At 36.4% G+C, this 25,862-nt stretch overlaps 4 protein-coding genes and 1 pseudogene across 5 annotated transcripts; 3 read left to right on the top strand and 2 right to left on the bottom strand.

Annotated features, from left to right (window-relative positions):
- Positions 1-527: 527 nt before the first annotated feature.
- Positions 528-2,597, top strand: LOC149394116 (uncharacterized). Of its 2 annotated transcripts, XM_089617347.1 has the most exons (2): positions 528-2,039; positions 2,179-2,384. In XM_089617347.1, the coding sequence occupies exons 1-2, from the start codon at positions 558-560 to the stop codon at positions 2,266-2,268; spliced, it is 1,572 nt and encodes a 523-aa protein (XP_089473473.1). In that variant the 5' UTR covers positions 528-557; the 3' UTR covers positions 2,269-2,384. The 2 variants fall into 2 exon arrangements, with proteins under 2 accessions (XP_089473473.1, XP_089473472.1); XM_089617346.1 differs by having other exon boundaries at positions 528-2,597.
- Positions 2,598-5,552: 2,955 nt separating this feature from the next.
- LOC149394117 (uncharacterized) lies at positions 5,553-7,673 on the top strand. The gene has a single exon (XM_089617498.1). It carries the CDS (start codon positions 5,585-5,587, stop codon positions 7,385-7,387), a length of 1,803 nt encoding a protein of 600 aa, XP_089473624.1. The 5' UTR covers positions 5,553-5,584; the 3' UTR covers positions 7,388-7,673.
- Positions 7,674-7,732: 59 nt separating this feature from the next.
- LOC149394118 (rust resistance kinase Lr10 pseudogene) lies at positions 7,733-8,730 on the bottom strand (annotated as a pseudogene).
- Positions 8,731-13,109: 4,379 nt separating this feature from the next.
- LOC149394119 (uncharacterized) lies at positions 13,110-15,253 on the top strand. The gene has a single exon (XM_089617439.1). The coding sequence runs from the start codon at positions 13,210-13,212 to the stop codon at positions 15,073-15,075; it is 1,866 nt and encodes a 621-aa protein (XP_089473565.1). The 5' UTR covers positions 13,110-13,209; the 3' UTR covers positions 15,076-15,253.
- Positions 15,254-19,266: 4,013 nt separating this feature from the next.
- LOC149394120 (uncharacterized) lies at positions 19,267-21,301 on the bottom strand. Its single transcript, XM_089618262.1, has one exon. It carries the CDS (start codon positions 21,299-21,301, stop codon positions 19,466-19,468), a length of 1,836 nt encoding a protein of 611 aa, XP_089474388.1. The 3' UTR covers positions 19,267-19,465.
- Positions 21,302-25,862: the final 4,561 nt, after the last annotated feature.

A 25,862-nucleotide genomic window follows, 5' to 3' on the forward strand; every position in this document is an offset into this window, starting at 1 on the left:
ACTCATTATAAAATAAAAGGCAATCAGCCTAAAACACATCTAAGTTCAAATTCACCCAAACATAATAAAAATATCAAAACCTCTGTCCCATAGAGAAAATATCTCAAGTGATAAAAATACTAGCTATCTAATTGTGAACAAACTCCAAGACATCATCACGCAGCTTGAACGCCCGTCAACAATGTACTAATTGAGTACCGTGTATTTTCCGGTCCCTATTGATTTTTCGGCAGATTCGAACTTCTCTTTTGTCTTTTTCGGGGAGACAAAATACGACCTTCCTCGGCAGAGAGAGAATCGACGCACTTGACATAATCGTTATGTGTAGGTATTAATTGTATTATCAAGGGCAATTTTGTCCAGAATTTAAGCGCGCGAGAGGTATTTGAGTAAATATTCTGAAATGTGAGATGTTTAAGGAATGAACCTTGTCACTCAAGGTAGCCATGTGTTTTCCCCAAATATTTTGCATATGTATAAAGTAAACCGATATCCAAAAAGATTAAGCAAAAAAGAAAATCAAACAAAGAAGGCAAAATCAAAAGACGAAACCCAAAATGCTTAGCCGAAGTGCCTCGGGTAATCCTTTAATCTTGTCCCTCTCTGCTCGCTTTCGTTATTGCAGTTATGATTCTACATGTTCCATAGCCGAATTTGAGAGTTCGGTCCGTACGCCAAGCAGCCATTCGAGAGATTTGACTGTTGTCGAAGCTCTGCGACTCTTCAATGATATGTCTGATATGAAACCCATGCCCTCTGTTTGGAGCTTCAATCAGTTGTTTGGGTCAATGTCGAAGAAGAATCAGTGCTCAACTGTGGTCTCTATGTACTCACACCTCGTTAGGTTTCGTCGGAATGATTTCGAACCCGATGTTTCTACTCTGACAGTCGTTGCCAAGTGTTTATGCAGATCAAGCAGTGCGAAGTCAGGTTTCTCGGTGCTCTCGGTTGCCATTAAAAGTGGGATTCGTCCTAGTTCGTTCACTATGAATACTCTTCTCGACGGGCTTTGCAAGGAAGGCTCGATGGATTCAGCCATGGAATTGCTCGACAAGATGGTGAAGCAGAAAGAGCTGTGCAATGAGACAACACTTGGGACTATAATTAACGGGTTTTGCAAGGCCGGGGAAACCCAGAAGGTTCTCTCTATGCTTAAGAAAATCGTCAACGTTGAAGGATTTAAACTGAATTTACACAGTTTCACTGCGATCATTGATGGCCTCTGTAAAGAAAGGCGGATTGAGGAGGCACTGAGCTTGTTTCGAGGTATGGCCAGCCACGGTCTTCAACCTAATGTTGTCTGCTATACTTCTTTGATTCGTGGCTTATGCAAAATCGGTAATTGGAAAGAAGTAGACAAACTTCTAGATGACATGGATAATAATGGAGTTTCACGTAATGTTCGTACTTACAATATTCTAATCGATTCCCTTTGCAAAGAGGAGAGAATCGAGGAAGCGGTATCACTGTTTGAATCGATGCCAACAAGAGGTGTCAAGCCTGATGTTTTCACATTCACTTCTCTGATTGATGCGTTGTGCAAGGCTGGCCGATTGGAAGAAGCAAATCTGTTCATCGAGAAGATGGTCGATTCTGGAATCCTCCCCAATATTGTTACTTTCACTACAATGTTGGATGCTCTTTGCAGAAACGGAAGAGCCAAAGAAGCGCTGGAAAATTTTGAAATAATGACTAAGAGGGGTCTCAAGCCCAATATATACACATACAGTTCTTTAATCTACGGGTTATGTAAGTCGGGCTTATGGAGAGAAGCGAAAGAGATGTTTGACAAAATGAAGGTTGAAGGTGTATCGCCGGATGTAGTAACATACAACATCTTAGTCGATGCTTTCTCCAAGGTTGGGAGGACAAAAGACGCTTTGGCTGTGTTCGAGATGATGATGCAAAGAGACCTAAAACCAAACATTATCACATACAACTCTTTGCTATGTGGGTTGTGTCGTTCGAACAATATGGAAGGAGCCAAGAGGTTGTTTGACAAGATGGCGACACGAAAGATCATCCCAGACATTGTGACTGTAAGTATTCTTATCGACGGCTTTGCTAGAAATGGGAAGATGGATAAGGCTCAGCAATTATTTGAAGCAACGGTTCAAAATGGTTTGGAGCCAGATTTGGTAATTTGCAGCACGTTAATAAATGGGTATTGCCAACAAGGTGAGATGGAGAAGGCCAAGGAGGTTTTTGATAAAATGCCATTTCTGCCGGATATCGTTTCATACCACACTCTGGTCGAAGGCTACATAAAGACGGGACAAATAGATGATGCTCTCAAGCTTCTCAAGGATATGATCTGCAATGGAGCATTACCCGATTATGTAACAAGAAACATTTTGAAGAAGATTCATGTAATGAGGCTTAAATTAAGCACTTGTAAAATAACCTTGCCATAGGTCATGGTTATGAACTTAGTGTAACTTAGCTTAGAATTTTTGTAGTTGGAGAGTATCATATTCTGTACGTTTCATTTGTACCCGATTTCCAACTCCTAATGGAGACACTGTTTCTTATTCTGCTGTTTTCAGTTCTCAAAGACATGGTTTTGTATTTATTGATGATGAATCTATGATGATAGTACTGTACTTGTATCGATGTTCGTTCACCTGCGAGGATTTTACTTCATGGATTGTATGCTAGCAAAACAATTTTTTTTTTGCATAAGCACTAGACTATGTACGCGATAAACAAACACTTCATATAAAAGACAAATCAGTCGACTCCAGGTTTCCTCCATCTCATTTTTCCCAGTCAAAATGGTAAATGAAGAGGTCGGGGAATTGGAATAACCAAGACGAGGATTTTTCAGATTAGGAGGTGAATATCTCTCGACCAATTATAAATTTATTTTGATGACAAGCTCTATTGAAGAAACATGTATTTTGTGAGAGAGTTTTCATTAAAAGCTAGATGCAATGACAAGTTTGTTACTAAATGCAAATCTTGTAAAATTTGTCAATAGACCCAAAATTTAATAACAAGCTTGTCATTAACTCAAGAATTGATGACAAGTTATTAAATTCCTCGTGACTTACGAAGAATTCCGCGTCGAATCCCAAATTTGGAGGCCCACCGGGCCGACCCATGAAAAATCCAATTAAGGCCCACTTAAAACGGGCTCAAGGCAAGCCCGCGCTCGTTTGCATCGCAACCACGCACAACGTAGGCTGCGTGCTCTGCGTCGTAGCGTAGAAGGCGCGGGCGCGTCCTGCTCTCGCTCTCGACATGCACGCGCCCCCTGCTTCCGCGCTCCGCGCTCGACATGCGCGCCCACGGCCTGCTCCCGTGCCCCGCACTCGGCATGCGCGGGGAACACGCTCCTAAAAGCCCCCTGCGCGCCCGACGATTTGGCGCGCCGCGCTAACAAGGGGCACAGCGCGTAGACCAGAAGGCGTGGCGCGCACACGGCCTGCTCCCGCGCTCATCAAATTCCACTGCGCGCTCCTGGAAGTGCGTCCAGATGCCCTCCTAGGCCTCCACATCCACTATAAATACCCCATCTTAGTGAGGGAGAGAGACACATTCATCCCTCCTCAAGCTTACTCGTTCTCAGAATTCTAAAACGCCGCCAGAGACTTTCTGCGCACAATTTTCTCTGATCGAGCGCTTAATCTCATGCGCACAAGCTGCACCCCCCGGGATTTTCTATTGAAAATCCCATACGTCTCCAACGCACACAGCTGCGCCCAAAATTCTCCACTGAGAATCTCCTTCGTCTCCAAAGAGAGAAAACACACATTCTCTCTCGATTCACTCGATGTTAGAGTCCTGAGACATCGTCGAGGACTCATCCGCGCTCCGTCTCCTCTGTCGAGCACACCCTCTAGGCTGCGCACCTCAAACGTACACACACCTTGAACTATGTTCTGACTTGATCCCGCAACGCGCAACGCGGGTACGTAGGCAGCTCACAAGAAGTGCAGTCACACCCCCTTCTCTCCTCTAAGAACGCCTCCGAGGAACCTCAACTCGAGACTTTCGAGCTCACATACTTGGCTCAGGTGCGGCCACTTGGTCCGGCCTTGGGTCGAACCGCCCGAAGCTTTAAATCGTTTTTCATTTTTGTGCGACGACAAAATATACTAAAAGAACATGCAAAGATTTTTTTTATTTTGTATTTTGTATTTTTTATTTATTAATAAACACAATCATGAAATATATCAACTAGAGGAAACAATAAGAAAGCTCTATCCGCAGGTACATCAAATTTACTCTTCTGTTAATCTTGATTTACTAAAAAAAACTTGGAAATATTTGAAAAATAATACGAAGTTAAAGAAAACCCCGTGAATGAATGATTCAATCTTATCATGCAGTCAACCTGCAAAATAATGTGTACATTTCAACAACATAAATCAAATAATTAGGATTTTAATGAAAAAAAGGAAAAGAATCAAATGAAGAAATAAAAACCAATGTCGATAATTATATAAAATCAGAGAGAAATCGAAATTCAATAAGAAAAAGTGCGTGTTATAATCGAAGTCGTACACATAAAATAAGGGACACTAAAGTCAGTAGCTCAATAACCCTCTGTAGATTAGCAATAGAAAGTTCATTGATTTTTTTTTTTAAAGGAATATATTTGACTGAGAAATAAAACTTATTAATCTAAGAATAAATACGAAACTAAAAAACAAGGTAAATATAGCATTTAACTTAAACTCAAGATTGATAATAAAAAAATAACTATAAGTAAAGCTCAAGATTGATAATAGCCAAAATGAAACTATGAAATTTGTTTTTAGCCTATGTTTCACAACTTTTAGGGAAATAGCCAACAGACTTATGTGGCAATAATTAAGGTCTGATTTACCCTTATTTATTAACAAATTCGTCACTTTCTCTCTCCTATTTTTTTCCTACACTTTTTTTTTACATAAAAACTTCAAAAAACCATATCTATCTCATATGAACTCGAAATTGAGTGATTCCAAATCCTACGGATTCGTGACGCCGAGATCTTCAAAAATAGATCTATTGTGTTTGATGAAAAATCATGTTTAATACCATAGATGTAGAAAAATCACGTTACTACTTTAAATATGGAAATAATTGGAAATTTTTGAAATTATCAAAAAAATAAATGGAAATGTAACTATGATGCATTAAACATAATTTTTCTCAAACACAATATGTCTATTTTTGAAGATCTCGACGCTACGAATTTGTAGGATCTGAAATTACTCAATTTCGAGTTCGTATGAGAAAGATACGAATTTTTGAAGTTTGATGCAAAAAAAATTATTTGAAAAAAATATGAGAGAGAAAGTGACGAATTTGTTAATAAATAAGGGCAAATCAGACTTTAATTATTGCCACATAAGCCATTTGGCTATATCCCTAAAAATTGTCAAACATAGGCTAAATCAAAAATCATATGTTTAAAATGGCCTAGTTACTTACAAATCTCTAATAATAAATTAAATAAATAAATAAGACTTAAGGGTTTTAAATTGATAGGGGTGCGTTTACGCTTAAAAAAACCCTTTATCCAGGGAATTGTGGAAGTACAGAGAGTCCGAAATAAAATAGATTATATACATAAATCAAAAGGCAAAATCAAATGAAAAAACCTCACATCTTGAGCAGAAGAGCTTCAGGTAGAGAATCGACGAGCTCCGGATTGCTGAGATTGGAAATGGGTTTGAAGATGAAAGCTTTCCAATTCTTAACCGGTAATTCTGCTTCTCTCCTTGCCCATTTTCGTAATTACAATTCACATGCTCAGTTTGAGGCATTGGTCCAATCTCGGTGCAAATCGAAAGACTTTACTGTGGTCGAAGCTCTGCGACTCTTCGATACCTTCTATGATATGAGACCAACGCCCTCTGTTCGGAGTTTTAATTATTTGATTGATTCAATGTCGAAGAAGAACCAGTCCTCCACTGTGGTCTCTATGTACTCACACCTCGTTAGGTTTCGTGGAACTGATTTCCAGCCCAACGTCTGTACTTTGACCATTGTTGCCAAATGTTTGTGGCGGTCAAACAGTGCGAAGTCAGGCTTCTCAGTTCTCTCCGTGGCCATTAAAAGCGGGATTCGTCCTAATTCGTTCACCATGAATACTCTTCTCGACGGTCTCTGTAAGGAAGGTTCTATGGTTGCTGCAATGGAGTTATTCGAGAAGATGGTCGAGCAGAAAGGTTTGTGCAACGAGGCGACGTATGGGACCATCATCAATGGGTTTTGTAAGGCCGGAGAGACCCAAAAGGCAATCGGTCTTCTTAAGCGAATCATCAAATTTGAAGGGATTAAGCTTGATTTATACTGCTTTAATGCGATCATTGACGGGCTCTGTAAAGAAGGACAAACTGAGGAGGCATTGAGTTTGTTTCGGGACCTCACCAGCCGTGGTCTTCAGCCCGATGTTGTTAGTTATACTTCTTTGATTAGTGGATTATGCAAATCTGGCCGCTTGGAGGAAGTACAGAAACTTCTAGCTGACATGGACAATGATGGAGTTTCGCCTGATGTCCGTACTTACAATGTTGTCATTGATTCACTTTGTAAAGTCGATAAAATCCAGGATGCGATCTCAGTGTTTGAATTGATGGAAATAAAAGGTGTCGAGCCTGATGTTGTCACATTCAATACTATGTTGGATGCCCTTGCCAGAAATGGAAGAGCCAAAGAAGCGCTGGATAATCTTGAAGTAATGACAAAAATGGGTCTCAAGCCCAATGTCTACACATACAATTCTTTGATCTATGGGTTGTGCAAGTCGGGCTTATGGAGAGAAGCCAAAGAGCTGTTTGACAAAATGAAGGAGCAAGGTGTATCGCAGGATGTAATAACATACAATATCTTAGTCGATGCTTTCTCCAAGGTTGGAAAAACACAAGACGCTCTGGCTGTGTTCGAGTCGATGATTCAAAGAGATATCCCTCCAAACATTATCACATACAACTCTTTGCTATGTGGGCTGTGTCGTTCGAATAATATGGAAGGTGTCATGAGGTTGTTAGACGAGACGGTGTCTCGAAATATCTATCCAAACATCATTACTCTAAATATTCTTATCGATGGCTTTGCTAGAAATGGGAAGATGGATAAGGCTCAGCAATTGTTTGAAGCAATGGTGCAACATGGTTCGAAGCCAGATTTGATAACTTTCAACACGTTAATAAATGGGTTTTGTCTACAAGGTGAGATGGAGAACGCAAAGGACATTTTTGAAGAAATGCCATTTCTGCCGAATATCGTTTCATACAGCACTCTCGTTGAAGGCTACGTAAAGGTGGGACAAGTAGGTGTTGCTCTCAAGCTTCTGAAGGATATGATCTGTGATGGCGTGGCACCTGATTATATAACAAGGAATTCTTTGAAGAAGATTAATGCAATGAGGCTTACAGCACTTGTAAAATAACCCTGCTATAAGCTGTGGTTATGAACTCAGATTGTTAGTTGTAGCTTAGAATTTATATAATTGGAGTATCATATTATGTAGGATTCATTTGTACCCGATTTCAACTGATATTGGAGACTTTTTTTATTTTTATTTTTTATTTTTTATCAGTTCTCAAAGACATAGTTTTGTATTTATTGATTATGAATCTATGATGGTTGATGATAGTACTGTACTTGTATTGATAAAAACATCATAGTAATGAATTTCATTACTCATGCATTTTGTATGATAGTTTATTTTTTTTTATGGAGATATTTTCATGTCATTAATATGGTACAGTGAATGGAAAGAAGTTAAATATTCTTAAATCTCTGTTGAGTTGAGATTCGGTAGCGTCGAACACCAAGATGACTCTGTGGCTTCACCAATATCACGATTCTGATTCCAGTTCTCTTCCTCTTGTGGGTATAGGCATGGCTTAGGAGGCATTTCTAAGCTCTCAAAATCGGCTTCAAGCATTTCTATGACTTTTCTCATCGACGCTCGATCGCAAGGCTTCAACTGTATGCACCACAATGCTACGACGATCATCTTCTTCGCTATTTCAGTTTCAAAGCCCTCCGTGTCTTCTGCTACAATGGCGTCGTCTCCTTCGCCAAAGTGGTCGTAAATCCATGTGGGAAAATAGATTTGACTTGTTTTCTCTGCATTTGGCCTGACATTTTTCCTTCTGCTTGCCATTTCAAGCAGCAACATTCCAAAGCTATACACGTCAGCTTTATGAGAGAGTCCTCCGATGTTTTTGTAAAACAATTCTGGAGCGATGTATCCCAATGTTCCTCTTGCCCCGGTCATCGAGACGATGCTATTTTCCAGGGGACACATCTTGCCAGCCCGAAATCGGAAACTTTTGGAACAAAATTCTTGTCCAAGGGAATGTTGTGGGGCTTGATATCAAAGTGCAAAATTTGCATGTTGCATCCTTGGTGAAGATAACTAATGCCGCGAGAAATTCCGAATGAGATCACTAATAGTTCCATGGAAGTCAAGGTCCTTTCATTAGTAGTAACTCCTTCCTTGAAGAAGATGTACTTCTCTAGAGACCCGTTGGGCATGAAGTCGTACACAAGAGCTCGTTTTGACCGCGTCGCACAGAAACCGATCAAGTGAAGGACATTGACATGGTGAATTCTTCCGATCGTCGCGACTTCGTTCATGAAGTCTTGACCAATCCCCTCTTGACCAATCCCCTTGGACTTTGCCAACATTTTGACCACCACGAGGCGGCCATTGGAGAGCGTTCCTTTGAACACGGATCCAAAACCTCCCTCGCCAAGCTTCTCCTTGAAGAATTTTGTCATAATTATAATCTCCCAATATGAATATCGTATCGGCATGAGGTCGTTATTGTTTTGGAGAAACTCTTCAATTCCGTCAAACATCGAGGAGTGTCGCTTGTACCATGTGTACATCAAAATCGTAACCACAAGAACACCACATATCATTCGCGGTATCTCTGTATAATGATATGAAATTAGCAAAATGCTACAGTAGTATCCTTTCACAAAATAACTGACCAAAACAAAAAGATAAATAGAAACCTTACCAAGGTATACAAGTACATTATTTGCGAAAACGTTCAAATGTCGATGAGCCGAGAAAGAAATCGACCCTTGTGTGGACTTCGTTTTTTTGTTCTTTGAATTGTCCATGTTGCGATCAGACTTTTTCTGCAAATATTAAATTGCGTTATAATTCGATTTGATAGAAGATAACATAATTTTTTTGAATTATACATTACCTTCCAATCGTCAGTTGCGAACTCCTCTATCACCTTCTCCCAATCGTCTTTTTGATATCCTTTTGGGATTTCTTTCTTGGCGACATTTATTTGCCCGCAACATGCATTTGCCTAAGAAAGTCCTTGATAATCTAGACTTTTGGTTGCACCTAATTCGCTTTGCATCGCGAATGATAGTCTGGTCAATCTGATGACGAAAGCAATCCGCCGGAAGAAGCTCCTCGGTCTCATCATCCTTGTACACGAAAAACATCTGGGGCGTCACTTCATTCCAATCACGAACTGTGACCGGGATATGGACTTTCACCAAAGCGCCGACACGGTTATTGAATACTCCTACTTTTTTTTATTGTTTTCCTTACATCCTAATAGAAGGTACTGCAATGTCACCCGATTATTCTCCGTGATCCAATCTCTACTTGGATTGGAAATTTCGCTGAATGAGAGCGAAAAATGAAAGTTGTGAAGAGTTATTGATAAAGGACGGAGAACAAAATGAAAGAGAGATTATGAATTATATGTTATTTTGAAGTCAGATTGAATAAGTTGGGAGTTTTTAGACTAATTGATTCGAAATTCTACCGAAATTTCGGCAGAGATTCCCCTATTATACTAACAAACCAAAAACCTGCAAAATTATTTAAAAACATATACAAACCATCCAGAACTATCCTACAAATTAGCTCAGCCCTAAACCGAACCTCCATGGTTCGGTCACAACATTTATAAATGAAAAACCGAAATAAACAAAATATCACAAACTATCAAAACATGTCACAAACTACAAAACATGTCACAAAACTATTTTTCTTATTTAAATTACAATTTCATTACATGTTAAATTAACTACACAAACTTATCACAAATTAACTAACTAATTATAAACTAAGCAACATAAATGTAATTATTAAACTGATAACAATTTCTAGGTAATAATTTACTTACAATTAATCTAAATTAATTAAAAGCAAAAAACTTAAAAATGTCACAAACTATATCAAAACATGTCAAAAAAAACAATTAAAAATTAATTTTAACCTAATATAAACTAATCACATTATTAAACATGTGAAATTATCATATTAATAAACTAATTTACAATCAATTTAAACTTTTAACTTAAACTAATAGAATTATTAAACTTAACCAAATTACTAAACATGTTAAATTATCAAATTAATACTAATTAAGTTACACATGAAAATAAACTAATCCGATTAAAATTGATTAACACAATATAAAAGTTAATTAGTAACACATATAAACTAAACATATATGCAATATACAAACACACACACACACACATATATATATATATATATATATATATATATATATTTATATATATATATATATATATATATGGGAGAATGAGCATACTAGCCCAATCAGTCCACCAATATTAGTAGAATAGCCCAAGTTCGAATAAATTAAGGGAATAGCCCAATTAATAATTGACTACCCAAATTACCCTCGCACTAAATTTACCCAACCTTAAACCTAAACTCGTCCGGTCCTTGTCCTCATCCATTTCACGCCACCACGAGACCAATCTCGCCGATCCATTCCACGCCGCCGCCGATCCATTCCAATTTGTGAACTTAGGCTCCCTCGGTGAAATCTCACGCCTTCCGCGGAATTCTTTCCCGGTCCGGCGTCACCGTGGCTCGCGGCGGCGTCTCGTTCTCGGTCGGAGTGTGCGCACAGGTGGGTTCGGCGTCTGAAGTCGCGCGATGACTCGAAGCTCGCCCGGACTCGCGTCAGAGGCGAGCGCACAGTCCGGCAAAGCCCGGGAAGGGAGAGAGCAGACGAGAGAGAGGGAAACGGCGACGACGGCTGGTCGCGCGATCGGCGGAGGCGCACGCATAGTCGGCTCGGCGCTCGCGCAGAAGAAAGGAGGAGAAGGTGAGAAAGAGAAAGAGATGGCGTGGGTGATGGTGATTTGCTGAAGCTTTTTTCGTTGGTTGTTATTGTTTTTTTTTTTTCCTTGTTTGCAGGTGTTACTCGCGCGAGTCAGGAGAAGAAGAAGAAAAGATAGAAAAAAGAAGAAGAAAGAAAAAGAGAAGAAGTGTGGCCGGATCTCGACGGCGACGACGGCTCAGATTGACTCGAAAATCGGCGGGGGGAGAGGAATCGGCGGTGGAGAGGAAATCGACGGCGATGGAAGGGATTGAGGAGAGGCACTTTGTAAATTCGCGAATTGGTTAATTTAATTAACCTACTGGAGTGAGTTAGGTTAATTAATTAACTGATTCGTGAAATGATTTGAAATTCACAAAAAATTTACAAAAATCATAACTTAAGTCAATTGATATTAAAAGCATTCGATTAATTAACCTAATTCCGAATTCAGAGGAATAGGCGGCGGAGAGGAAATCGGCGGCGATGGAGGGGATTGAGGAGAGACACTTTGTAAATTCGCGAATCGGTTAATTTAATTAACCTACTGGAGTGAGTTAGGTTAATTAATTAACTGCTTCGTGAATGATTTGAAATTCACAAAAAAAATTACAAAAATCATAACTTAAGTCAATTGATATTCAAAGCATTCAATTAATTAACCTAATTTCGAATTCAATCATTTAGTAAATTAATTTTACTCACAAAAAAATCATAACCTAAACTAATATTAAACCAATAAGTTAATTAATTAACCTAACTCACTCCAGTAGGTTAATTAAATTAACAAATTCGCGAATTTGCCAAGGGCATTATGGTCTGAGCCGAAAATATGGGTTATTTGCTTAATAAAATGAAACTTGGGCTATTCCCCCAATAAGAATGACAAACTTGGCTAGTTACAACAAATTTCACACATATGTATATATATATTATTACAGATAACATGTTAAATTATCAAATTAATACTAATTAAGTTACATTAAATTAAACTAATCCAATTAAAATTACTTAACACAATATACAATACTATAATTAGTAACACATATAAACTAAACATATATGCAATATACAAACACACCCATATATATACATATATTATTACACATATATACATATATTATTACACATATACATATATATACTGAAACAGAAAATCTCCGGCATCATAGAAAGAAGTCATAGAAAGGGATCTCAGACTTTCATCATGAATTCAATAATTGGTTAATGCTTATCAATGTTACCCGAAGATACGAACTCCTATTTTTTAATTTCGCTAATACCGCATATATTATTTATATTAAATTATTTATTTAGATATTACCTCGCGGTAAACCTTCCACACTCACCACGGTATACCACGGAAAATAAGCGATAAACTAAAATTTAAATGGTGGTATGGTAGCAGTAAGCGATAAATTAATTTTTGTTCTATACCCGAATAAACTTATAACGATTATTAGAAGTATAGAGAAGGATTATCCGGCTCATTTAAACCGATTAAGTATAGGAAAACAAGTAATAGGATAAACATGACATGAAATCCTTACTGCACTAAACGCCTACTTTTCACAATGTGGCCAACACGATATCAATGGAAGGTTTGTGGCATTACACTAATTTATATATTCACTTGAAAAGAATAGCTTTCATTAGACACTAGCTGAAATTGATTAACTACTCCTCAACTGGACTATTTTTCTTTTATTTTTTATTTTTATTTTTTATGATGATTTTTTAATTTATAATATTTATAAAAACTTTTATTTTTTATTATTTTTTATATTAAATTTATGGTAGTATAAGATTTTTTCATTTACAAGTCTTATATTGAAGTTATACATAGTATAACGAAATGAAAACGTAGTTGAATGGTAATTGTTGAGCGTTCCATGCAAATGTTTGAATTTTTACTTTAAATTTTTAAGCGAAAAACAACGACAAAACAAAAAATTTGTACTTCTCCGCCGAATTTCATTGGCATTTAACACACTGGCTACAATATTGCAAGAAGAAAAGTTTGTGTTAAATAATAAAAAAAAATTGGTGCTAATTCCAGCGTTTGAAGTTTTATTGAAGTTCTGATAAATAAATATATAAATAAACCAGATAGATCGTCGAGGAGCTCCAAAAATCCCAAATGCTGACCAGAAGATCTTCCGGTACTCCTTTGATCTTTTCTCGCTTTGCTCATTTTCGTTATTGTAGTAGCTATGCTTCTACTCGTACTTCTAGGGCTGAATTCTCAAAACTGATCCGAAATCGGTGTAAATCTGGAGACTTATCAGTGGTCGAAGCTCTGCGTTTATTCAATACCTTCGCTGATCTGAAACCCATGCCCTCTGTTTGGAGTTTCAATCAATTGATTGGCTCAATGTCGAAGAAGAATCAGTGCTCAACTGTGGTCTCTATGTACTCACACCTCGTTAGGTTTCGTCGGAATGATTTCCAGCCTAATATTTGTACTCTGACCGTTGTGGCTAAGTGCTTGTGCCGATCGAAGAGTGCTAAGTCAGGTTTCTCAGTACTCTCAATCGCCATTAAACAAGGGCTTGGTCCTGATGCGGTGATGATGAATACTCTTCTCGACGGACTTTGTAAGGGAGGCTCGATGGATTCGGCCATGGAACTATTCGAGAAGATAGTCGAGCAGAAAGATTTACGCGACGAGGTAACCTATTCAACCGTGATTAACGGGTTTTGTAAGTCCGGAGAGACCCAGAAGGCAATCGGTCTGCTTAAGCGGATTGTCAACTTTGAAGGGATTAAGCTGAATTTATATTGTTTTAGTGCGATCATTGACGGGCTCATCAAAGAAGGACGAACTGAGGAGGCATTGAGCTTGTTTCGGGACCTGACTAGCCGCGGTCTTCGGCCCGATGTTGTTTGCTATACTTCTTTGATTCATGGATTATGCAAATCTTGTCGCTGGGAAGAAGTAAAGAAACTTCTAGCGGACATGGATGATGCCGAGGTTTCACCTGATGTCCGTACTTACAATATTGTAATTGATTCCCTTTGCAAAGACGAGAAAATCGAGGAAGCGGTATCGCTGTTTGAATCGATGCCAACACAAGCTGTCAAGCCTGATGTTGTCACATTCACTTCTCTGATTGATGCGTTATCAAAAGCTGGCCGAGTGGAAGAAGCAAGTCTGTTCATCGAGAAGATGGTCGATTCTGGAATCCTCCCCAATATTGTCACTTTCACTACAATGTTGGATGCTCTTTGCAGAAATGGAAGAGCCAAAGAAGCGCTGGATAATCTTGAAGTAATGAATAAGTGGGGTCTCAAGCTCAATGTCTACACATATAATTCTTTAATCTACGGACTGTGCAAGTCGGGCCTATGGAGAGAAGCGAATGAGCTGTTTGGCAAAATGAAGGGTCAAGGTTTATCGCCGGATGTAATAACATACTCGATCTTAGTCGATGCTTTCTCCAAGGTTGGAAGGACACAAGACGCTTTGGCTGCTTTCGAGTTGATGATTCAAAGAGATCTAAGACCAGACATCATCACATGCAATTCTTTGCTATGTGGGTTGAGTCGTTCAAATGATTTGGAAGGAGCCACGAGGTTGTTTGACAAGATGGCTTCTCGAAAGATCAAACCTGACGACGTAAGTCTAAATATTCTTATCGATGGATACGCTAGAAATGGGAAGATGGAAAGGGCTCAACAATTGTTTGAAGTAATGATTCAGAATGGTTCTGAGCCAAATCTGATAACTTACACCACATTAATAAAGGGATATTGCCTACAAGGCGAGATGGAGAAAGCAAAGGAGATGTTTGAAGAAATGTTATCGAAGAACATTCTTCCGGATATATTTTCGTACAACACTCTGGTCGAAGGCTGCGTAAAGGTGGGACAAATAGATGTTGCTATCAAGCTTCTCAAGGATATGATCTGCGATGGCGTGTTACCTGATTATATAACAAGAAACATCTTGAAAAAGATTCACGAAACTAGGCAGAAAAGAACTTGTAAAATAACCCTGCACTAGGCGGCGGTTATGATCTTAAAATTTTACTTTGGTAGGACATGCAAAGGTTTAGAATTGTACTGTTTAATTTTACTGTTTCTACTTCTCAAGACATTGTATTGAAAACAGTTTAATGGGCACAAAATCACAATAACTTGGTGGATGAAAGTACTGTAGCTATATTGGCAAACATAATTTAGTAGTGATTTTTGTTACTCTTATGCATTTCTCATCAAGATCTGTGATGCTGTTACAGAGATTTATTTACTGTCACCGAGCAGTGTGTTCTCTTTAAATTATTCTATTTGACCCAAAGAGACCCGAAAATTTTATGCAAATGGAAATTGTCAAGACTCTAATTTAGAACAAAGTTTAGGAATGTTCATCATACCTAAGACATACAGAATTATTAAGCCTTTAGTCTTGGACTTTTCATGTGCAAAGACAAGGAATATCCACAACTCCAGGTGTATGATATGATTTATCTTAGTTACATTTTGGACGCTCTTACATTCACATATGGATTACCGAGCACCATTTTGAAGGAATATTTCCGTAACAGGTTGATAGGTCCTGTATTGTGTTTTCTGAGTATTGAATTTGTTAAGTGAGAATATCACAGTAGAAACAATCAATGGAAAATTGGGTATTTTATTTATCTTCGATAACCAGGAGTTTCTAAGCGTGACACCTAGACTTTCGAGATGTCTAGTCTCTCCCTTGCACTTTTAACGTCAAATAAGAAAGAATGTGCGACTATCCGAGAGAAAAAAAATGAAGTCCAAATAGAAGAGCGCTTAAAAGATAATTTTTACGGTAGAGACGGAGACGGTGGAGCAATAGCCGGAGATGAAGTCCTCATTTTCATTATAACTCGTTTTTCTTTCTCCCCTTTGATTTTTTTTTTTACGAAGCCATTATCTATCATGAATTAGTTTATTTTCTAGGGATACGTTGTAGATGAACTTTTACTGTTTTTGGTTTTTCGTTCAATCGACCGATGTTTATTTTGTATTGACCATTGCTTGAATTACCTGTTCAATGCTTCTGTGTTTATGCGTGACTCATTGTTGATTTCATGGTTCTATTAAGCAACATATTTAACTTATTAACTAGAGAGTAAATTACAACCATGTGGTTTTGATGAATTCTTGTGTTTAATGCGGATATGTTAGTTAGGTTCAAGATATTCGAGAGATACGAATTGCTAAGATGTTTAGATTGTTTATTGCTCGAGACCGTTTAAGGTTAGTTGTTAGTTTGCCATAATCATTTTCAGACCGTGGCTTTCCGTCCAAACCATTGTTGTACTCCAATCTCTTTTTTCTCTCTTTTATTTTCCAATTAAAACAAACAAAGTTCCAAGGCACAAAACAAAAAGTATGATTTCTCATGCATCAACCAATATTGATAGTTGGAAATAGTGTAACCATATTTATCACACAATGTTAATTTAGGTGCTGAATGCACAAAATAAAACGATGAAGTTAGTCTTGAAAGTAGCGAAGACCGTAACCGGAGAAGTAAGGAAATACGTATACAACTTTCTTCTTAGAAGTCAAGCTCTTCACTTTTAATGTTTTTAGAGGATGTTTTCTTTCCAAGGATAAGTTGCACATGAAAAGATAGCCTGACACCAAAGGTCTCAATTAGATTTCAGGACTTGATTGCGATTTACAGGAAATTCTCCGATCTCTTTGCAAGTTTATTGTAAGGTTTGAAAATTTAGGAGGCACTTTGTTAATGGTGTAAGAGTAAAAGTTGAAGATTAACGTTTGTAAGGTTTGAAAATTTTGGAGACACTTTGTTTTGTTAATCGTGCAAGAGTTAAGAGATTAAATGTAATCAATCCAAAATAACATTGTTTAAAAATAAAAATAAATACTATTTTTTCCATAAAAACTCTAGACAAATTATTTTTGTAATTAATTAAAAAAAAGAGAAATGACCTCAATTAGTAGCAACTTTGATATTTTTGGCCAAAAAATGTTAAATTATGTTTTTGAGGAAGATCACTCCCCAACTACATCAACCTCTAACAAAAAACAAAGAAACTTAAGTAAAATATGTCTTCTTAAGTTACTTTTAAACTTTTTGTTTTGTTAACGTTTCCTTCCTTCTATTTGTCTATCAAGACACCAAAATTTTGGCTTTTTTTTTACTTATGTCAATTTTTTTTTAAGCATGTCACTTTTGAAATGTTTGCACTGATTATGAGTCTCTCAAAATTTTTACTCCATAAGTATTATATATTGTTGAAATATTCATATCTTAATATTCATTTATAACTTCATACTTTGAAAAATAATTGGTAAATATAGTAATTATTTATTGATTACAACTACAAATTCCAGGTGCAAAGCACGTTTTTCAGACTAGTATATATATATAATCCATGGTCACACGAAGTTCCTGTCAGTTTGATAATCCATTGTCATAATCCAGATGATGTGAGTGATTACTATAAGATGCTAAGGGTCTGTTTGGTAGTTCACTCAAACTGTTTTTGTTTTCTGTTTTTGTTTTCATATAGTTGTAGTCTAAAAATTTTTTGCAGTTGTTTTCGAATAACTGTTTGGTAAGGATTTTAGTTTTTTTTTTATTCAGTTTTTTGTAATTGTAGTGTAATAATTCACATAAGAATTAGGCGTCGAGATATATACTAATTGAAAGTCTTTGCTACTAATATAATGGTCGTACCATTAGTAATAATGATTGTTCACAGGTTCATCGGAAAACATCGTTTGTCTTTGTAATCAATACAACAAATATCAAATTTTGATACCTAATGTTGACTAAAAATAGTGAAAACTCATGTGCTCGACGAGAGGATCACGACCAATTAATAGTTTGTAAAATGGAGTTCCGATTGTTTAAAGTTTGCCATAATTGTAAAACTTAAGTTTTTCAGGGAACGAAAATAAATTCGATAATCAAAAGTGATGAAAATGAAATGATGTTGATAGGAGAGAAGGAAATGTCAAGAGGATATATTTTAAAAAAAAAATTAAAAAAGTTGAGTGAAAAAATTAGGAGACACATAAAAACTGTTTTCTGATTTTCTTCATTAAAACAGAAAACAGTTTGAAAACTTTTTGAATTGTACTTGTGCTTAGGTCACACCTAGCTACAAGTATAAATTTTTTTTTGTTGTTGCTGCTATTTATCCATGTAATGCTTGTTCATGTATTTAGGTAAAAGGTTACACATATGACTCCAATTGTCTTTTTTCCGGCTTTTCAGTTGAGATTTGTGGGACTTGTCCATCACGTGTTTGATGAAATCCCCGAGCGGACATTGGGTGAATATTCTAAGTCGTTGGTCCGCTACCAAAGTGCTTTTGGTCGGAAACGATCTTGCTTTGTTTTCACATATACGGTTTTTTATTTTCTGCAAACTAAACCAGAACCGCAGAGCAATGAAGCGATTAGATTTCAGTTTTGACAACTTCCAGGAGAAAGAGGAAAAAGCAACGGAGAAGTGAGAGAGGAAATGGCACACGTAATGGTATATGGTCCTTGAAGAAGGCTTGCTCTGAGTCGTCTCGAACACAACTCGGGCCTCGACATGCTGATATTGTTGCAGTGAATACACCAATGTCTTCGCTTGATTTTGAATCAGCAATGTATTTTCTATGGTTGAGTTTACTGTTTACAATCTTAAAAAGTCTTTTACATTACTATAAACTGCTTACAATTCTGAAAATATTTACCATTCAGAAAATGTTTACGATTTTGAAAAAAATTTACCATTAAAATATCTCAAGGGAGCTCAATCGTGACGGGCGTTTAAGCTGCGTGATAATGTCTTAGAGTTTGTTCACAATCAGGTAGCTATATTTTTATCACTTGAGATATTTTCTCTATGAGACAGAGACTTGGATATTTTTATTATGTTTTGGTGAATGTGAACTTAAATGTGTTTTAGGCTGATTGCCTTTTATGTTATAATGAGTTGAAGGCACATATTAGTTTTACTACAAGCTTTGAGAATATGAAAATATTGCGTAGCGAAGCAGACGAACCTTGCGACTAAACAAATAACTAGAATATCATGCCTTTACTTCTTTTACAACTCGTTTTTATCAATACGAGTCCAGTACTATCATCACAGTCACTAAACGACGACCTAATTATTGTGATTTTAAGAACATTACGATCAAATGCTTAAATTTGGTTTCAAACAAATACCACCATGCCTTTGACAAATAGAAACAGCAAAGAAGACAAAGTTTCTACATTCAGAGTATTACATTTGGTTTCTACGGAATATGTTACTCCAACTTACAGAAATAAAAAAATAAAAAAAAAATAAAAAATAAAAAAAGAGAAATAACTAACCTTGACATGTCATAACTAAGACCAGTAAATATTCGAAATTAAAAAACCTCACTGCCTATTGCAGGGTTATTTTACGTGCTTTTCAACCTCATTTCATGAATCTTCTTCAAACTGTTCCTTCCTATATCACTAGGTACCACGCCGCCATAGATCATATCCTTGAGAAGCTTGAGAGCAAGATCTATTCGTCCCACTTTTATGTAGCCTTCAACCAGAGTGTGGTATGAAACGATATCCGGCAGAATATTCTTTGATGACATTTCTTCAAACATCTCCTTTGCCTTCTCCATTGCACCTTGTAGGCAATATCCATGTATCAATGTGTTGTAAGTTACCACATTTGGCTCCAAACCATGCTGCACCATATCTTCAAACAATTGTTGAGCCTTATCCATCTTCCCATCTCTAGCAAACCCGTCGACAAGAATACTTACAGTCACGATGTTAGGATAGATATTTAGAGACACCATCTTGTCAAACAACCTCATGGCTCCTTCCATATTATTAGAACGACACAGCCCACATACCAAAGAGCTGTATGTCATAATGTTTGGAGGGATATCTCTTTGAATCATCAACTTGAACACAGCCCAAGCGTCTTTTGTCCTTCCAACCTTGGAGAAAGCATCGACTAAAATAGAGTATGTTATTACATCCGGCGATACACCTTGATCCTTCATTTTGTCAAACAGCTCTTTCGCTTCTCTCCATAAGCCCGACTTGCACAAACCGTAGATCAAAGAACTGTAGGTGCAGATATTAGGCTTTAGACCCCTCTTACTCATAATTTCAAAATCATCCAGTGCCTCTTTGCCTCTTCCGTTTCTGCTAAGAGCATCCAACATTGTAGTGAAAGTAACAATATTGGGAAGGATTCCAGAATCGACCATCTTCTCAATGAACTGCTTTGCTTCTTCCAATCGACCGACCTTACACAACGCATCAATCAGAGAAGTGAATGTGACAACATTAGGCTGGACACCTTTTATTTCCATCAATTCAAACAGTGAGATCGCATCCTGGATTTTATCGACTTTACAAAGTGAATCAATGAGAACACTGTAAGTGTGGACATTAGGCGAAACTCCATCATTGTCCATGTCAGCTAGAAGTTTCTGTACTTCTTCCAAGCGGCCAGATTTGCATAATCCATTAATCAAAGAAGTATAGCAAACAACATCGGGCTGAAGACCGCGGCTGGTAAGGTCCCGAAACAAGCTCAATGCCTCCTCAGTTCGTCTTTCTTTACAAAGGCCGTCGATGAGTGCACTAAAACAGTATAAATTAAGTTTAATCCCTTCAATTTTGAGGATTCGATAAAGAAGATCGATTGCCTTTTGGGTCTTTCCGGCCTTACAAAACCCATTGATGATGGTCCCATATGTCGCCTCGTTGCACAAAACTTTCTGCTTGACCATCTTCTCGAACAAATCCATAGCCTCAGCCATAGAACCTTCCTTACAGAGACCGTGGAGAAGAGTATTCATGGTGAACGAATTAGGACCAAGCCCACTTTTAATGGCCACGGAGAGAACTGAGAAGCCTGACTTCGCACTGTTTGACCGCCACAAACATTTGGCAACAATGGTCAAAGTACAGACGTTGGGCTGGAAATCAGTTCCACGAAACCTAACGAGGTGTGAGTACATAGAGACCACAGTGGAGAACTGGTTCTTCTTCGACATTGAATCAATCAAACAATTAAAACTCCAAACAGAGGGCATGGGTCTCATATCAGAGAAGGTATCGAAGAGTCGCAGAGCTTCGACCACAGTAAAGTCTCTCGATTTGCACCGAGATTGGACCAATGCCTCAAACTGAGCATGTGAATTGTAATTACGAAAACGGGCAAAGAGAGAAGCAGAATTACCAGTTAAGAATTGGAAAGCTTTCATCTTCAAACCCATTTCCAATCTCAGCAATCCGGAGCTCGTCGATTCTCTACCTGAAGCTCTTCTGCTCAAGATGTGAGTGCCTTTTGATTTATGTATATATAATAATCTATTTGATTTCGGACTCTGTACTTCCACAAGTCTCTGGATAAATGGGTTTTTTAAAGCGTAAACCTACCCGGTACCCCTATCAATTTAAAACCCTTGAGTTTTATTTATTTATTTAATTTTTTTATTTCTAAATCTTGAGCTTTAGTTATAGTTATTTTTTAGGGTTTTTAGCTATATAGTCATTTGACTTATAATGTTTTATATAATAGTCAATTTTTTTATAAATTTTTTGTAAATAGTCGTTTTAACTTATTACGACACTTAAAAAGACAAAAAAAAAACCCCAAAATGGACGGGAATATTTTTTGGTATTTTTGTCTTTTTGAGTGCCGTAAATAAGTTGAGGTGGTTATTTATAAAAAAAAAATTACAAAAGGTGATTATCTAATAATTCTTAGACTTCCGGTGACAAATATTTTCTATTCTATATACAAAAAAAAATTTAAATTAAAATATTTCTTTATAAAAAGTTATGGATTTTTTTTATAAGTAGAGATTTTGATTTTTTAAAAAATAAATTAGTAAATAAATATTTATTCTATTAAGGGTATTTTGGGGAGTTCAAATTATTTTTTTGTAAAAAGTAAACGAAAAGGGTGATATTTGTAATATAACATTTTTAAGTATGTCATTTATATTAAACTGAAGGGATATGTCTGATATTTCTATAAATCGAAGAGATAAATCTTGCATTTCGATTAAACACGAGAGATACTCTTAATATTTTTTCATACTTTCAATTCATTATTACTTGTTATAGTGTCTTGAGTTTTTTTTTTTTTTTTATCACTATAATGTCTTGTCTTGAGTTTAAACTTTACAGTTTGTAAGATAATCAACTTTACATTTTGTAAAGAAATGGAAAAATTATTCAAAAAGTCATTTAAAATTATGTAATTATGAAAATATTAAAATTTTAAGTTTTCAACAAACTATTCAAATTACGTCGTCCACATTGTCACTAAAAACTTTAACGATTGATATAAACAATTTATCATATTCAAAATATTTAATCACAATGTTTAAAAAATTATAGAAACATGTTACTTACATATTTTAGTTATTTCATTAATTTTAGACAAACTTTAACGATTTTACAAATTCATTAATTTTAATTGGTTATACTATAACATCCTAATTGTTTTTAAAAAGAATTTATTGAAACTAAACAATTTCCTACCCTTTTTATTAATCATAATGGTGTTACTTTTTAATTTATCCTGATTAGACAAAATGATATCACTTTTGCACGATATAATAAGGTACAAATCGTTTAAAATAAAATAACTCCGTGATCATCAACAATCAAAACTATAATTTAATTAAACAATATTAAAATTATAGTTCCGCTGAATTCCAAAAACTATTTTTCTAGTTTAATAAAGTTGACAATTATCTTAAGGAGTTTAAGTTAATTTGACAGTTTTCTAAGTATATTAAATTAGGGCCGGCTAGGTATCTAGCCCAAATTGACTACCACTTTTAAAATTCTAGCCCAACTATCACAAAATTTAAGTAACTAGCTCAATTCACAACTAAACATTATAATATTTCAATACTACCCTTCGTTCAAATAATACACCGCCAAAATTCCAATCCTCTCACCAAACAATCCAACGAAGCATGTAGTCATAGAGCAAACTCAAACCTCATTTGAATTCGCTCCATTGAATTTCTCGTCCAATCAATCTCACCAAACAAGTAACGATTTTTCGCAAGCTTCACCACCACCGCCGCCAAAGCGAAATACGGTGCCGATTCCGGCGTGGCCGATCGCGGCGGAGCAGCCGCTGAACGCTCGGAATGTGACGGAGGAGCTGAAGATCAGAGCAAGGGTTGTGGAAGCAGAACAGGGAGGATCGCGTTAATCCATTACGACCACGACGACGGGGATCGGAGCCTCGATGCCAGCGATCTAGGTCTCGATCAGCCTCGTCGTGGACCACCGCAGCACGGCCTCGACCGAGCCTTTCCCCGGGAGGATCGCCTCCCCGAGCCTCCTCTCCGCCGGGCCCCGACCCACTCCACCACCTCCTTCTTCGCCCGCCCAAACATCAAACTCTCCGGGAACTCCACCCGACCGGACTCCCCCGCGCGCCTCTGCAGCTCCGACGCCGCGGACCTCGCAGACGGAGAACAGGTCGGGGAACTCCTAGACGTCATCTCCGAACGATTTTGGGTTAGATTATTCATAAAAATGATAAGTAAATATTATTTACAAATCGCCGTTCGATAGTAAATAATATTTACAAATCGCCGTTCGATAGTAAATAATATTTACCATTTGAAAAAACCAACATACCTGTCTCAGATTTGGCCAATTCCATGATTCAAATATAGACACACAGAATTAACTGAACCCTAGACGTCATCTCCGAACGATTTTGGGTTAGATTATTCATAAAAATGATAAGTAAATATTATTTACAAATCGCCGTTCGATGGTAAATAATATTTACAAATCGCCGTTCGATAATGTTTACCATTTGAAAAAACCAACATACCTATCTCAGATTTGGCCAATTCCATTATTCAAATATAGACACACAGAATATATATTCCAACGAAGTCGATTCTGAACAATATAAGAAAAATATATGAAAATCTACAAATCGATGATCCTAAAAATATATTCCAACGAAGCCAAATCGATGATCCTGGTTGTATAATCATGGAATCAATTAAAAAAAAGCTAATTCAAACCTGTAGAAGAAATAGGAAACGTAAATCCAAGGAAGAATCTAGAAATCGCTGCCGTGAGATGCAAATCGCCTATTCTCTTCTCGTGCCGTGCACTGGAAGAAAAAATCGCCGTGAAATTGATCGGAGGAACGAAATGAGGAAGAGAGTCAGTTAAAACAGTTTAAATGAAGGGTAATTTTGGAAGAATGAAAAATATGGGCTATTTGCCTAAATAAATAGATAGTTTGACTATAATTTAAAAGCCACCTCTGTAAGAAGGCTAATTGTTTACAAATCTCATTAAATTATTCATCAAAGAAAAGTAGACTAACCGTAATGATTCGAAATGAGTCTAGACCAAATTTCTTTTTTTACGAACTTCATGTTCGCAATTGACAGTTTTTCAAACTAAATTAAATTAAATTAATCATAATAGTAAAGTAAATTAACCATCTTAGTATATACTTAAATTCACCAGTATTTTATTCCTCTCTGGCATTATATCTTACACCTTTCCTCTTTATTTATAGGAAGCCAAACATGGTTGGATATCACTAGAAATCAGGAAAATAACATAAAATCTAGAGATAAAATAAAAATCAGATAATTATCCTGATACACTAGGATATCATTATGATAAGATAAACAAAGACAAAATTTGAAATAATAAACAGAAAATAAATTCTCATTTAACTATACGTACATTTTTTCACAAACTTCTTGTTCTCAATTTACAATTTTTCTAAGTAAAATTAATCATCATAATAAAATAAAATAACCAAAGTGAACTATATGAATCTCTAACGAACTGATGTTGTATGCTGATTTTGCATGTCTTTTATTTTGAGCATTAATTTCATTTTTGGCCCCTGAACTTTTTGACAAACGACAGACTTTATCTCACATTATTTTTCCTTACAACCATTTGCCATCAACTTATTAGCTTTTTGATAACTCGTTCTTCCGTCAAATTTTTTAACAAAATTTGACACGTGTCAACACATAAATGGGTTTGAAAATAAATTTACTAATATACCCTTAAAATATGTTAATTTTAATAGTTAATCAATTTTTTTTCTCTCTCTCTCTCATGAAAAGAAAAAAAAAATTAAAACCCCAACGTTATATTTTCTCTTTTCTTTTACATTTTTCATTTCAATCGTTGTTTATTTTTTTCATTTTCCCAAACAGGCTCTTTCTTCTACTTTCTTTTTCCTTGTTCTACATCCATGGCCTTTAATTTCTTTTCGCTTCGGACAATTATATATTAATATATTAAATATAATACCAGTTTTACGATGTTACGGATTTTACGATTTGATTAATATAATACCCTATTATTAAATATATTACATTAAAAAGAAAAGAAAAAATAAAATAAAATACAGTTTTACGATTTTACCCTTAATTTCTGGGTAAATCTGTTAAATATTTGACGGAATGATGAGTTTTGAAAAAAAACTAATAAGTTGATGGTAAACGGTTGTAACGAAAAATAAAGTGGGATACTTTTATTTTGATTAGCTTCGTTCATCAAAAAGTTCAAGGGGCAAAAATGAAATTAATCCTTATTTTGATTAGCTTTGTTTGATTTAATATACAATGGATACTTTTATCAACTTAGGAAATAGATTTACGGTTTCTTGTTATGCATAGAATCAAATGCCGATGAAAATCGGCGAAAGTCGGCGGAGAAGAAGCTACTGGATCATTTGTGGTAAAAAAATGTTAACCCTAATCTCTCTCGAGCAATAAACAATCTAAACATCTTAGCGACTCACAT

This window comes from Urtica dioica, chromosome 6, assembly GCF_054948205.1.
Source record: "Urtica dioica subsp. dioica isolate 48M chromosome 6, U.dioica_male_clone48M_v1_H2, whole genome shotgun sequence".
NCBI classification, from domain to species: domain Eukaryota; kingdom Viridiplantae; phylum Streptophyta; class Magnoliopsida; order Rosales; family Urticaceae; genus Urtica; species Urtica dioica.

Bases quoted from the DNA above. Each gene is read 5' to 3' on its own strand.
- LOC149394116 (XM_089617346.1), top strand. From the start codon at position 558: ATGCTTAGCCGAAGTGCCTCGGGTAATCCTTTAATCTTGTCCCTCTCT.
- LOC149394120 (XM_089618262.1), bottom strand. From the start codon at position 21,301: ATGGGTTTGAAGATGAAAGCTTTCCAATTCTTAACTGGTAATTCTGCT.
- LOC149394117 (XM_089617498.1), top strand. From the start codon at position 5,585: ATGAAAAAACCTCACATCTTGAGCAGAAGAGCTTCAGGTAGAGAATCG.
- LOC149394119 (XM_089617439.1), top strand. From the start codon at position 13,210: ATGCTGACCAGAAGATCTTCCGGTACTCCTTTGATCTTTTCTCGCTTT.